This window comes from Salvelinus alpinus, chromosome 18 (assembly GCF_045679555.1).
Source record: "Salvelinus alpinus chromosome 18, SLU_Salpinus.1, whole genome shotgun sequence".
NCBI lineage: Eukaryota > Metazoa > Chordata > Actinopteri > Salmoniformes > Salmonidae > Salvelinus > Salvelinus alpinus.
In genome coordinates this window covers 18,309,168-18,323,496 of record NC_092103.1, presented here as the reverse complement: position 1 = coordinate 18,323,496, position 14,329 = coordinate 18,309,168, and the positions used below count along the sequence as shown (strand labels likewise).

Genomic DNA, 14,329 nt, shown 5'->3' with positions numbered 1-14,329 from the left:
CCTAGCATTTGGCTCACAATGAACAAGGACTAATACCCAAGAGACCCTACTCCAAGAAACCCTACTCCCAGTGCTTTTTAAACGCCCGTCTCTCTCCAGCATGGAGGTCAGGTAGATAGAATAATCTGTTCTAGAGGCCAGCCAAACAGAAGAGACAACTAAGCATTCATAAAGAGACCAATGACATAATCCATCTGTGCTGTAGGTCTGTCTCATTCTAAGATGTCCTAATCTGAATCCTAATCTAAATGCAAAGTAAGCCCTGAGTGTACAATCGGACTGTGACAATGGAGGTGATTTGGGTGGTGCAATAGCCATACATAGTGAATGTACAGTTTTACGACCATGATTTGTTAAAGCAAGCAAAGATTGCTTCTCTCTTCAAAGGAACAGCACTGCAATAAAGCAATAAAAGAGGGTGAGGAAAAACAGAGCCAGAGCAATAGTCAATACTGGGATAGTCGAGAGAGGGGGGGGGGGGGGGGGGGGTGGTAGTTGTAGACTAGGGAAAGGTCCGAAAACATTGGGAAAAGGCTGTTGATTTATTCATTTGGTTATGTGTTAGGCCTAATCAATAAAGGTGTTTACTCATTATTGAACCATAACTAAGAGAATGAGACAGAGAGAGCCAGACAGAGCTGTGAAGCTTCTTTAACCGTGGCAACCTAGGCCTGGTCTCTGGGCAATTCCCTCAGTACACTTCCTGCCTCCAATAAGCAGTGTCGCCTTACAAACACACTGACGACGTTAACACAACGCTCCTGCAATGTTTGTAGAGCAAAAACAACAGCCCTAGTCAACGGGCAATGCCTATCTTTGATTTATCAGCATATAGGAAAGCAGGGAGGGCAGTGAGAATGTTACTGGTGAAATACTATGTGCATTACTACATTTAATCAGGGAAATGGGCAGCGATTGATTTGTAGCCACTAGAGAATACTTACCCATTCACCTAGCTCTATAACCCGGCCATAACCCTGCCTGGACACTGGCTAGAGAGGAAGCTCTGGATGCTGTTAAAATAGAGGCTTTAGCCAGATGTGCATTTAAGAAGGAAAGATTCCAACTCATCCATTGGCACTATGGGTGCGAGAGAGATTTTCTCACTCTTATTCTATTCATGTGAAATGGAAGAGACGGGTTAGGCCTATCACATGTGGGTTTTGGGGGTGAGGCATTGGCCGTAATATTAAGAGAGGTCACAAAGATCCCACACCTCTGAGTGATGCCGTGATTGAAAGTATTTTTAGAAGCTCTGTGAATGTGTGTGTGTTTGTTGCAGATGTAGAAATGTTCTACAAGCAAAATAATAGATTCTAAAGGTGTCTTTGATGATCACACAGAGGTGACTGGATAAGCAGGTGTATTACACACCTGTTAATGCAGGTTGATCCTGCCAGCCGTGGTTTGAGGACTGAGGTAATGAGGACTGGTTGTTCCTAGTCATAACAAAGCACTCAGAACCCCACAGGTGAGATATTGTGCTCTATTCAGAACAAATTAGGCTTCTCATTCTCTAAGCCTCAAGGTATAAGGGCATCTTCTGAGTAATAGCATAATAAAAGGGACGGTTTTCCCTGAACCTAGAAATCATCAGGGAAATGATTACATTCTCACATATCTGTTTGGAGGAGAGTTACCAGTAGATCTCTTGCTAGTGGGCTGGAATCCCATCACGACCGATGCAGTTCACACTTATAGCCTATTTTTACCCCTTTTCACTCAATAGTGATAACAATCTCAATTTAAAAGCATCAAATGGTATATGATTGGAGTATGTGGTTTAAATCTACAGTAAACTAACATAACCCCCACAACCCCTATTCACAGCAATGCTAGCACATATTTTACAATTGGCTATTATACAATTACTTTTCTTGTGTCTCCTAAATTATTTAGGCAAGAGTAAAGTCACCTCACTCCACGTGACTCCAGTGATTCAGGAGGACTTTAAACCTGAGCATAAATAATAAATATGAGGGTGGCATGGTAGTCAACTGCAAACACTGGCTCAGAGTACAATGAACCCAGTGATCTCTTAAACAAGTATCCCAGTTCCCTGTTTGTCATGTCTGCGACATCAGAGCAGGTACAAGTGTCGAGGTTAGTCTAAAATAAAGATGCTCAAAAAGAACTGGCTTGTAAAATAACTTGAGATAGGTCAAGACCCACATTTGAGTCCTTGAACAGGTTAAATCCTAGAAGGTTCTAGTAATAAATATTTAAAAAGCCATACAGAAGAGATTAAAAGAAATATCTTGAAATTGTGAGGGAACAAATTGATTTAGCAAAATACAATTTACCTGTTTTACACTAATGCAAATAAAGGCAGGTTGTATTTCCATTTAGTGCGTCAGTCTGAAGTATTCTTTCAGTAATTCCTCTAGTCCTCAGTGCAAAAGTTACAGGTGTTTCACCGTGTTATTCTCAGGTGGCAAATATGTTGTTTTAAGTTTCAACAGGTTTGCTGATCCTTACTGAAATATCGAATAGTATATGCAATTTAAAGCAAGTCAATGATGGCGCATTCTGCGCTGAATTCTCAAACACAATTGCTAGACGCGTTGTATATCCATCATATTTCCTCTGTAATATCCAACGTGTATAGGAAGATTCACGATACTCCCAATGTTAGAAAGCCCCCTAAAAAGCAGGTGAATAACTTTCCCTGCGCGTTTGATGCTCCGTAGCGAAGGTTTCTACTCTCTCACCTCTTCTCTCTTCATTGAGCCGCTTGGTTGACCAATCACCTCCCCCTCCCTCTCCCGCTCTCCCTCACACACGCAGGCAAGCGCTCGCACGCACGTACAATTTTGGAAAAAGGTTTGAACCAATTGTGCTTTCTACTTTCCAATCTATTTACCTTTTTAGCACGTTTGTGTGTGGTTTAAAATTGTATTTTGTAGGCCTTCTTTGAACTGAATGTTTATTTTATTTAACTAGGCAAGTCAGTTCAGAACAAATTATTATTTACAATGACGGCCTACCCCGACCAAACCCGGACGACGCTGTGCCAATTGTGCGCCGCCCTATGGCTTTCCCAATCACCGCCGGTTGTGATACAGCCTGTTGCTTTCCTGCATGGACTAAAACTAACTTATCAAATAAATAAACAATTAAAGATATGTGAAATTAGACTGAATGAAAATGTCAAATAGTCTACACTAGTAGAATAATTTAATATCCACACAAAATGTATGCTTTTATTTTATGAAAATTATATTTCCATTGGAAAAACAACTGCAGGCTATTCCAGTTTTCCTGACAGTAATGAAGCCTGGTGCAAATGCATTATAGCCCATTACCGATGATTGTAAATAATATTTCCCATTCTATTACAAAGATTTGGCCCAAAAATATTTCAATAGATGATATGGGAATATTTCTTCAAGCTATTATTCCAGAACGGGGGCAGGTCATAAAAAACATGTTTGAATTGAGACCACAAGAGGGGGCACTTCGACAAATTATAGTATCAGTAAAACCCTGTTATTGCAAAGATAATAGCAAAGACCTACACTGACTGTACAAAACACCTTCCTAATTTTGAGTTACACAGTTGCGTCAAGTTGACTGGATGTCATTTGGGTGGCGGACACGGGAAATTGTTGAGTGAAAAACCCAGAAGCATTTCAGTTCTAACAAACCGGTTACCCTGGCACCTACACCCCGCTCAAAGGCACATAAATATCTTGTCTTACCCATTCACCCTCTGAATGGCACAAACACAATCCATGCCTCAATTGTCTCAAGGCTTAAGTCATTCTTTAACCTGTCCCCTCCCCTTCATCTACACTGATTAAAGTGGATTTAACACGTGACATCAATAAATGGATCATAGCTTTCACCTACCTGGTCATTCTATGTCATGAAACGTTAAGGTGTTTATAATGTTATGTACACTCAGTGTCTACGTTTACGAGCTACTTGCAGCTTAAAATCTTGAAAACAAAAGGACATTCAAACAAGACTAAATGAGGTGCATTAGTGCAATCTAGCAAGACGCTCTATGTATCCTGCAGAGAAGTAACAAGTAGCATGTTGATCAAGAAATGTAAGCATAATTTTTCCTATGTTAATAGAAAAAATAAAGATACAAAAAAATTACGTATTTGTACAAAGCCATGCCATTGGATCGTTTATTTTATTATTATCATAAATATGTAACGTAAACTGGATAGTCTCTTTTACAACCAATCACACATCTTTAGAGAGCATTACAAACAGATAGTCATGACATAAATATATAACATGCCTTGCATATCTTAAATACTCTTGCATAATCTATAATGCTCTATCAGTAATAAATACTGTTAAGTTTAAAGCCACAGTCGCATTGCACACATGTGATATGCAATAAAACAAAGAGAGTAAAGTTAAGCCACTTGGTGATGCTGTTTCTCAGTCTGGGAGATACTCGAGGTAAATGAAACAGTCTCTCATGCAGCTAAGAGGGGCAAAAGGGTGGCTCAGTCGTCAAAGTCTGGAATGTCGTCATAGGAGTATCCGCGGTAACCCTTGGAGGCGTAGTAGGCGATTCGTAAATGGTAGAATCCAGGAAGGAACACAAGGATCCCAATGATGAGGACTGGAACTGTACGGTCCGGGTGCTGAAAAATAATTGCCTATTTAGTCTATGTATCACAATCAGTGCCTGATTAACAAATTAGCCTGTGTTTCAGTATCTTTTACAGAGAGGCGCGCACACACACAGATACAGGCACTCTATCCATCAAATTACAATTTGGCACATATGTATCATACAACACCACAACCCTCTGACAAGGCAGGGCTGTAAGAGGAAGTACTAGTAGGCATACTGACCCCCACATGGCCAGTCAACAAATACAGCATTTATTTTCCAAGTGATGTCACACTAGAGGGAGTGTGCTAGAAATGTAGTACTGTAGGTGGTCAGTGTCCATGTTTCATGGCATGCAAAGATGTAAATAGGTTTTAATTTAGGGGGTTGTTTTGATGTTATGCGCACACACTGTTGAGATGAGAACTCTTGAAATATCTGGAATTGAATGGTCACTGATCTACATGGGTGTGGAATGTGAAATGCACAGACACCCAGGAAAGGAGTACACTTCAAGCTCAATCAACCAGGTGGTGGAGGAACCTAGGAGACCTGATACATTGATGATGTTACTGAAGAGGAAAGCAATGAATAGCCTGCCATTGTCATTTACAATAACATTATAGTATTGTACAGTGCATGACTTGGGATGGAAGAAGTGCAGGAGCTGTCTTTTTCCAAGTCGGTCCATTAGACTATGTCCACCAAAATTCACAAATTACATTATACTATAGAGACCTCTGATTATTCAAATTTTTCATGACTTTTAAAAACATTTTCACGACTATAGCCTACATTAACAAGTAAGCATTTTGAATGGAAAGCTGCTGTGTGATCCCATGTAGACCTACCACCTCCTGCCGTTTTAACCTTGATCAAGGCACTTAGCACCCCACATAGATCTGCACTGTTAGTCACACGTTGTCAGCATGTGGTCAACCCTCCATCTGGAGAGCTCCTGGGTGTGCAGGCTTGGCTTTTTCAACATTACAAACAAATACTTGGGATCAAATGGATAAGGTATGCTACTTCAAAGCAATGTATCTAACTATACATGTTTATGCACAGCAAGTTATTTGTCAATTAGGCTATTCTTAGAATATGTTTTACGTTGTCGTAATTGTGTACTGTGTAATAAGAGGGGAATCCCAGCTTTTATTTAGGCTCTACAGTGCTGGTGGAAAGGCAACAATGAAATGAATGCTTAGTTAGCTATAGTTAACTAGTGAGATAACTGCTACAAGTTATGTTTTGAATTGGTGATCTAGTTAGTCTGTCTGTCATTTTATACTTGCTGCTGAAATGTCGCGCTCTGTCTCCACCGGCAATAGCCCACTCGCACTGGCACACACGCAGCACCACAGACAGGCACTGAAGGGTCATTCCAATAAGGGCTCCCGAGTGGCGCAGCGGTCTAAGGCACTGCATTGCAGTACTAGAGGCGTCACTACAGACCCTGGTTCGATACCGGGCTGTATCACCACCGGCCGTGATCAGGAGTCCCATAGGGCAGCGCACAATTGGCCCAGCGTCGTCAGGGTTATGGGAGGGTTTGGATGGGGTAGGCCGTCATTGTAAATAAGACTTTGTTCTTAACTGACTAAATTAAAAGATGTAATGGCTGATATGTAGTTTTTTTTTATTGATTGATCATATTTAAGTGTTTTCATGAATTACATTAACAATTCTGAAATTAATTTCCATGACCTTACAAACCCTCATTTGACAACTTGGAACAGCGCATCATGCCATTCAGGCTGGCACATGTTCAATCTGCGCAATCTCAAACAGCCTACTGTCACTCACAGATTCACAGACTACTGGGCAAATAAACTTGAACAAAGCGGAATCAGGAAATGAATGCCCACTCTTCATTGCTATTCAATGAAGATCCTGCCTTCATTCCACTTTGATCAACCTTTTTTTGCCTCAGTGTGTGAATCTGGGCCAGCGATAGAGTACTTTGTTTTTATAGAGGAGCCGGACAATTTCAAAGTCATCACATAATACTGTAGTACTGTAGGTGATGTTGCTGCTGATTGTTTCTTTCAAGCCAGGATATCAGCCCACCAAAGGGCACCGTTGTTTTATGTAGTCAAGCTACTGCAATGACGTCATATACACTACATGGCCAATATTATGTGGACACCACTTCAAATGAGTGGATTCAACTAATTCAGCCATACCCTTTCCTGTTTCAGCATGACAATGCCCACATGGACAAAGCAAGGTCCATACAGAAATGGTTTGTCGAGATTGGTGTGGAAGAACTTGACTTGCCTGCAGAGCCCCGACCTAAACCCCATCGAACACCTTTGGGATGAATTGGATTACCGACTGCGAGCCAGGCCCAATCGCCCAACATCAGTGCCCGATCTCACTAATGCCCGTGGCTGAATGGAAGCAAGACCCCGCAGCAATGTTCCAACATCTAGTGGAAAGACTTACCAGATGAATGGAGGCTGTTATAGCAACAAAGGGGGGACCAAGTCCATATTAACGGCCATGATTTTGTAATGAGATGTTAGACGAGCAGGTGCCCACATACTTTTGGCTATGTAGCGTATGTATGTCTGTGAGCTACTCACCGAAACTTCTATGGATCCTGCAAGGAGAAGCGCACCGATTACAATCAGTAAGGAGCCAATCAGGAAGAGGAATGTAGCCAGGGCAATAGCCTTGTAGGGAACTTTGGGAGGGCTTTTCTTGAACTGTTTGGTATAAAAGGTAAAAAGATTAGATTCATAATAACCAAGACAACCACAGGTTACAATGATATGTGATATGACAGAGATTACCCAAAAAGGCTCAACTATAGGTAGTTGGGAGTTAGAGATATGCATGTAATGCAACATCCGGTTGTCTGTGTCTCACCTGCAAGTCAATGTAGCCATCCTCATCGCCAGCTAGTCTTGAGTACTTAACTTTGTTACTGGATACCCCACCACCAGCAACAGTGCTGCGTGCAGGCATCATTACAAGACAGGGGCTGTGTCAGGATGGAGCAGGCGACAACTTGAATGGCATTCAAATAACATGCAAACTCATATAGACTATATAACAGAGTCCAGAAAGCGATATATGCATAGCTAGTTATAACTTACATAAGTAGCTATAGCTAGCTAAGTACTGTACAGACAGAGTAACTAGCTAGTCGCTACAGGCACACAACTTGGGAGGCAAAGGCACTGCACAACAGAGGTGTATTCATTACGCCGACTCTGTTGCAAAACATTTTGCATCAGAAACGGCTTATTACTCCAAACAGAAAACGTTTTGCAACGAAAACGAGTTTATTGGGACAAATTCAGGTAGGTCCCTCCCTGTTTCAAATCAAATGTATTTGTCACATGCTTCGTAAAAAACTGGTGTGGACTAACAGTGAAATACTTAATTACGTGCTCTTCCCAACAATACAGAGAGAAATAAAATAGAGAACTAATATGAAAGCTTTGTATTTGTAGTCAACTTTGTTCTGAAGTTATCGGTGGTCACAGAAAGGCGGAGAAACCATGTGATTTTAAGTTTAGCGGAGATCTTCTGTGTATTAAGTGACGCGGGAGGGCACAAATTGAAGGTTACGTATGTAACCACGGTTATGTGAGCTATATGGATCACTCCAATATATTGATATTTACTCCCGTGTACACCAGTGTCACGGCTGGGGTCCACCCCTATATATAGACCCCATGGCCGCAACACACGTTCTCTACATAATTTGAGGCGCTGTAGCACCGTAGAGGATTGGAGTGATCCATATAGCGCACATAACCATGGTTACATATGTAACCTTCGTTATGTTTCACTATATTGGATCACTCCAATATATATTGGTATACCCGTACCAGATTAGTCAGTGCTAGAGAGACCTGGCCAGCCAGCGGCAAAGTCCCAGAGTGGGACCGAGCCGCAGGGGCTATCAATGTGGGGGGGTCCCGCGGTCCCGCCACAGTCCCCCGAAAGGGAGGCGATGCCCAGGACTGCTGAACCAACCAACTAGTACCGCTGAACCAACTCAATAGTACCTAGCAAAGGTGCAAGAGGAAGCCCAGCTGGCCGCAACACAGATCTCAGCGAGGAGCACTCCTCTCAGTAGAGCCAAGGACGCAGCCACACCTCGTGTTGAATGTGCCACCACAGATCCCAGCACTGGCATGCCAGCCAGGCAGTACGCTGTTGTAATCGTGTCCATGATCCAGTGAGAGCCTTTGCTTTGATAGCCCAGCCCAGCCCCCAGGACTCTCTCACCATAGCAGACAAAGAGCTGGTCTGTTGTTCTCACTCGTCCAGGAGTGAGGAGATCTCCAGCCGCAGGGTTTTCAGGGGGTCGGCCACCGTGGTGACACGAAGGCCCCTGAAGGACGGGGTCCGGCACTTGAATTGGAGTTGGTACCCCTCGAGCATTGTGGACAACACCCAGGGGGACTCCACAACCTCATCCCACTTTACCCTTTGAGACCGAGAGAAGCGGCCGAGGAAGGGTGTGTCAGGGGTCCTGCCTCTCCTCTGGCGCCCTGAGCGCCTGCGTCTCCCAGGCACACCTATGGTAGTGACGGTTAACACCATCACACCTGTCAAAGGGAAGCCATAAGCTCAGCCAAACCTACAAGGCCATGAAGCAGGGGTCAGACGCCTTGGGAGAGCTTATGTCGTGACCCGCTTGGAGGAATAGGAACCCGGTGAGGGATAAATTACCAAGTACCTCTGCAAAAAACGGGGAAGACCTGTGTGGGAAAACCGGGCTGTTGCTTCACCGCACGCTGTGCCCCTCCCCGCTTTTGTCCCTTAGCACGAGGCGATTGGGCAGGAGAGGGGCCCCACCGTCGTTCGGGTGCAGGTGGGTGGCGACGGTCCGTCTGCCTTGGACCCAGGGCCTGAGGCGGCGGCATGAACCGTCTCAAGGTCTCCCGGTCCCTACGGACCTTATCAGTCTGCTCTAGAATGTCATCAGCCCTGGGGTGATGGGGTGAGTGGCAAATGTGCTCTGGAGAGCAGCTGGCAGATGCGATTGAGCCAGCCAGAGATGGCGCAGGGAGGTAACCACCTGCACCGTCCGTTGGCACAGGCCACATCCCTCTGGAGCAGGGAAAGCAGGCAAGACACCTCAATCTCTTCCTGGAGGAGCTCTTATGTGCCCTCCTGCAGCCGGGAAAACAAAATCTGCAGCAGCAGTTGATAAGGCGGCCAAGAGAGCAGAGGGACCCATATGTGGCTTTCAAGTCCGCATCAAAGACTCTGGGGGGTCCCGCCTTCAGTCGCGGGTTCCACCCTGGCAGAGGCCCAGCTCTCCTGCAAGGTCTCGCAGAACTCAGCAGAGATGGGGACAGATGGAGTCATCGCCATCCACCAGTTGATGTCCAGTGCAGTGGTTACCGAAGTGAGTAGGCTCCTCATAGCCTCGAGCCGCTGGGGACGATGAAGCCCTGTTGGCGGCTTCTGATGGCCTGTCAGCCTCACTCACAGTGAACAGTGCCAGCACCGTCCCCCAGGAACAGCCTTTTACTGGTCAACATGGAACAGTTGTCATCGCCATCGAAGCTATCAACCTCCTGACGCAGGGCATGCACTCTCCATTCAAGGTGGTCCCAGCGGTCCGACTCATGCCCCCGTCCAGGACTGGCAACAGATGGGCTCTGCCTGCAGTGGCTCCTGCCATGCTTCCTGGGAGGGGTACTGGGCCCAGTAGAGGGACTAACAGCTCGTTGCCGCACCACTCCTGATGGATGAAGTTCGTCCCCAGCCTGAGCCCGGCCAACCCACTCGCGCATGGCCTCCAATTGTGCAGGCGTTCTGAGAACACCACACAAAACAGGCATCCAGTAGGGAGCTCCACCACTCTCTCCGTGTGGCTCATACCCAGGCAGTGCATACAAAAGGTATGCGGATCCCCAGGGGGGATGGCACCATCACACCGGTCACAAAGGGAAGCCATAAGCTCAGCCAAGCCAACAAGGCCACGAAGCAGGGGTCCGACACCCTGGAAGAGCTATGGCGTGACCCGCTTGGAGAAATGATAAATTATCCAGTACCTCTGCATACACAGGGGAAGACCCCTGTGGGAAAAACAGGCAGACAAAAGAAAACAGCAACCAGGTAATAGATTTTTTTATTCGTTTTATGACAACTGCAATACTACCTAGCCGGTTTAATATCTATGCAGTAAAAACAGCACCATATAGAGTTACGCCAGTTAAGGAACTCCAAAGTTAATGTCCCAATGTAGTGGAAAGCCCACCACGACAATCACACACTGCAAGGGAAAGAACAAGTAAAAACCCTGCAGGATAATTAGCAGAGAACCTGCGCAGCATGTTAAAGCAATTCACAACACACATATAGAACAAGCCAGTCGGCAAGTTGTGTAAGGTAAATTAGTTTGTGGCAGCAAGTTCCACCAATATATTAATTCACATGGAGTCGTAGTGTATCACTAACGAAACACAAGCACGACAGATCAACCGCGTGCAGTGAGTCGAGCACTCAAGAGGTGCTGGCGATGTGGCCAGTGAGTATACTTCAACGCAAGATATTACACTTCAGTGACTTACCAAGCGAAATTCTGAAAGTTGCTACCTCAAAACATACGGACGTCCGCCGAGAAAATTAAAGAGAACTTGTGTCGCGGCCATGGGGTCGGACCCAGCCGTGACACAGGTGTACGCTGTTGTAAATCTGTAAATTCTCACCTCGGATGTATCCCAATATAGTGAAACATAACATCTAACGCATGTAGCTGTTCTACGAATGGCCTGAGACAGGCGCTAGATTACGAGCATTTTCTAGTTCAACGTTAATAACGATGGTTTTGTGAAACAGCTCGGAGATTTAACGATGCTACTACTAAGGTGATAACGATGAATTTAGCCTTTAAAATGTTTTTGGGAAACTGGGCCGTGTTATTGACAGTCACGTTAGCTAGCTAACGTTACATTCAACGGGGGTGTATTCATCACGGAAACCGTTTATCAATTAATAAGCAAACAGAGCAAAACGGTTGTTTCTATTCGACAAAATTCAGGTAGGCCCCTCCCCGTTTCGTTTGCTTCCGTTTAAGAAACGTTTTATAACCGAATCGGCGGTATACACCCCTGATGAGCTGGCATAGCTTGCTAGCTAAATAAACATTACCTCTCACCTGTATTACTGCTGGACGCAAAATAATAAGTGACATCAATGTAATACTATTTTCCCCAATAAATGCTCATTTCGCGGTAGTGATATACTTTTCAAATAGCTACAGTGTTTTGTTCACTTGTTTTCTATCTACAGAACTTCACCAAGCCCTCTGTCTGCTTCCTTGTTTTCCCGTATTCGTGGCTGCGTGCGCAAGAATTGGTCACCAACGTACAGCCTTCTACGGTTCACAGACAGTCTCGAGCGGCCATATTGTTAAGGGCACAGTAAATAGACTGTTAGGCATGCTACCCCGGGCTCCTCTTTATACAACTAGTAGTATAATAAGCAATATGGCAAACAAAACTGAATGACTTTTGTAATAACTTGGGTGACTAGCCCTACATGTTTTTTCCTAACTCTAATATGTGATTATATGAATAAAACGATAAGTATTCACTCACTATCAGCTATCATTGTAGCTTGTTAAAATGGTAGCTGTTATGAAAACCTCTACATGTATTGGTGATCTCCAAACCAATTATTTGGTTTGAAATGCTATACAGACACCTTAACTTTCCTGCCTGAGAAATGGAAATAAATCTTTTTTTGCACCTACAAAACGGAAAATGATGTACAGTTGGATAATTAAATGTATGATAAGTAATCATGGCCTCTTATGCTAATTAAAATCAGACCTGGATATTTTGATTGATTAGGAGACAAACCAAATATAATAGCATAAATAGTTATATTTGGTTGTATTACTATATGGTTTATGAACCATCTCTGATAATAGCAAACTAAACTAAATCAAATCAAATGTTATTTATCACATGCAGCAAATACAACTGGCTTAGACTACAGTGAAATGCTTGCTTACAAACCTTTCCAAACGATTCAGAGTTTAAAAAAATAATAATACAAAAAGTCCAGGATCCAGTTGCAGAGGGAGGGGTTCAGTCCCAGGCTCCTAGCTTTGTCTGATGCTATAGTACAGTAGATGCTTCAATTCAATAACATTAGCAGTCAGCTCACATGTAGAGACGCAAGAAGCCATATGAGTGGCTACTAGTCTGCAAGTCCACTCTAATGAGATGCAGAATCCAATTAGAATCGACACAATTTCTTTGAAACGCTAACCTGGCTATTGTAGTTAAGAAAGAAAAAAACAATGCCATTCAGTTGATGGATTTATGTCTTGCCAGTTCATATAATTTACTCCCTTTATAATATTGTTGTTTTTCTGATGGAATCAGTTTTAGTCTGTGGTGAGTGTTAGAAGAGGGGTACAATTGATTTCACAGCTAAGCTATTAGATGCCGTCATTTTGCTGCCCTGCATAGTGTGTGGGTGTACCGTAAGGCTGGTTCAGTACTAAGCTGGCTGCATGGAATGATGGTTGATTGAAGCTTTTTTTATGTTGATGTGTGTTGCAGACCATGGTTATTATAGTCTTGCGTTTATATATTCGTTTTTTATTTGAAATTCAGTTTAGTTTGTTAGTTTTCAGATAAACTTGACTCGTTTTTATTTACTTCAATTTTATAACAACATTTCTATATCAATTAAAAAATATTACTTAGCTTTAGTTTCAGTTTTATTGTTAGGGACAGAAAGTCGCCTATGCGTGGGAGGCTAGGAGCCATGTACAATGCATTCAGAAAGTTTTCAAACCCCTTTATTTAATTGATTAGACGTGATTTGGAAAGGCACACACATCTCTATATAAGGTCCCAAAGCTGACAGTGCATTTCAGAGCAAAAACTGTCGAGGCACAGATCTGGGGAAGGGTACCAAACATTTTCTGTAGCATTGAAGGTCCCCAAGAACACAGTGGCCTCCATCATTCATAAATGGAAGAAGTTTGGAACCACCAAGACTCTTCCTAGAGCTGGCTGCCAAGCCAAGCTGAGCAATCGTGGGAGAAGGGCCTTGGTCAGGGAGATGACAAAGAACCTGATGGTCACTCAGTCCGAGCTCCAGAGTTCCTCTGTGGAGATGGGAGAACCTTCCAGGAGGACAACCGTCTTTGCGGCACTCCACCAATCAGGCCTTTATGGTAGAGTGGCCAGACGGAAGCTACTCTTCAGTAAACGGCACATGACAGCCCAGTTGGAGTTTGCCAAAAGGCACCTAAAGACTCTCAGACCATGAGAAACAAGATTCTCTGGTCTGATGAAACCAAGATTGAAGGATGGTGGCAGCATCAGGCTGTGGGGAAGTTTTTCAGCGGCAGGGTCTGGGAGACTAGTCAGGATCGAGGGAAAGATGAATGGAGCAAAGTACAGTGAGAACCTTAATTAAAACCTGCACTCAGGACCTTAGACTGGGGCGAAGGTTCACCTTCCAACCGGACAACGACCCTAAGCACACAGCGAAGACAACGCAGGAGTGGCTTCGGGACATGTCTCTGAATGTCCTTGAGTGGCCCAGCCAGAGCCAGGACTTGAACCCAAAGTGATGCTCTTCATCCAATCTGACAGACCTTGAGAGGATCTGCAAAGAAGAATGGGAGAAACTCCCCAAATACAGATGTGCCAAGCTTGTAGCGTCATATCCAAGAAGACTCGATGCTGTAATCGCTGCCTGTAAAACTAGTTTTTGCTTTGTCATTATGGGCTATTATGTGTA

General features: G+C 44.0%; 2 protein-coding genes across 5 annotated transcripts in view; both read right to left on the bottom strand.

Moving 5' to 3' along the window:
* Window positions 1–2,726, bottom strand: part of igsf9a (immunoglobulin superfamily, member 9a) — a 28,117-nt gene extending 25,391 nt beyond the window's left edge. For both annotated transcript variants that reach the window (XM_071350496.1, XM_071350497.1), the window contains exon 1: window positions 2,304–2,726. The gene's annotated coding sequence lies outside the window, so the exon portion shown is untranslated. The remainder of the gene's footprint in view (window positions 1–2,303) is intronic.
* Window positions 2,727–4,125: 1,399 nt separating this feature from the next.
* Window positions 4,126–11,996, bottom strand: LOC139543937 (transmembrane protein 230-like). 3 transcript variants are annotated; one of them, XM_071350493.1, is made up of 4 exons: window positions 11,718–11,996; window positions 7,457–7,571; window positions 7,171–7,293; window positions 4,126–4,610 (listed from the first exon to the last, which is right to left on the bottom strand). In XM_071350493.1, the coding sequence occupies exons 2-4, from the start codon at window positions 7,556–7,558 to the stop codon at window positions 4,470–4,472; spliced, it is 366 nt and encodes a 121-aa protein (XP_071206594.1). In that variant the 5' UTR covers window positions 7,559–7,571; window positions 11,718–11,996; the 3' UTR covers window positions 4,126–4,469. The 3 variants fall into 3 exon arrangements, with proteins under 3 accessions (XP_071206594.1, XP_071206596.1, XP_071206595.1); XM_071350495.1 differs by lacking the exon at window positions 11,718–11,996 and adding an exon at window positions 11,269–11,557; XM_071350494.1 differs by lacking the exon at window positions 11,718–11,996 and adding an exon at window positions 11,131–11,462.
* Window positions 11,997–14,329: the final 2,333 nt, after the last annotated feature.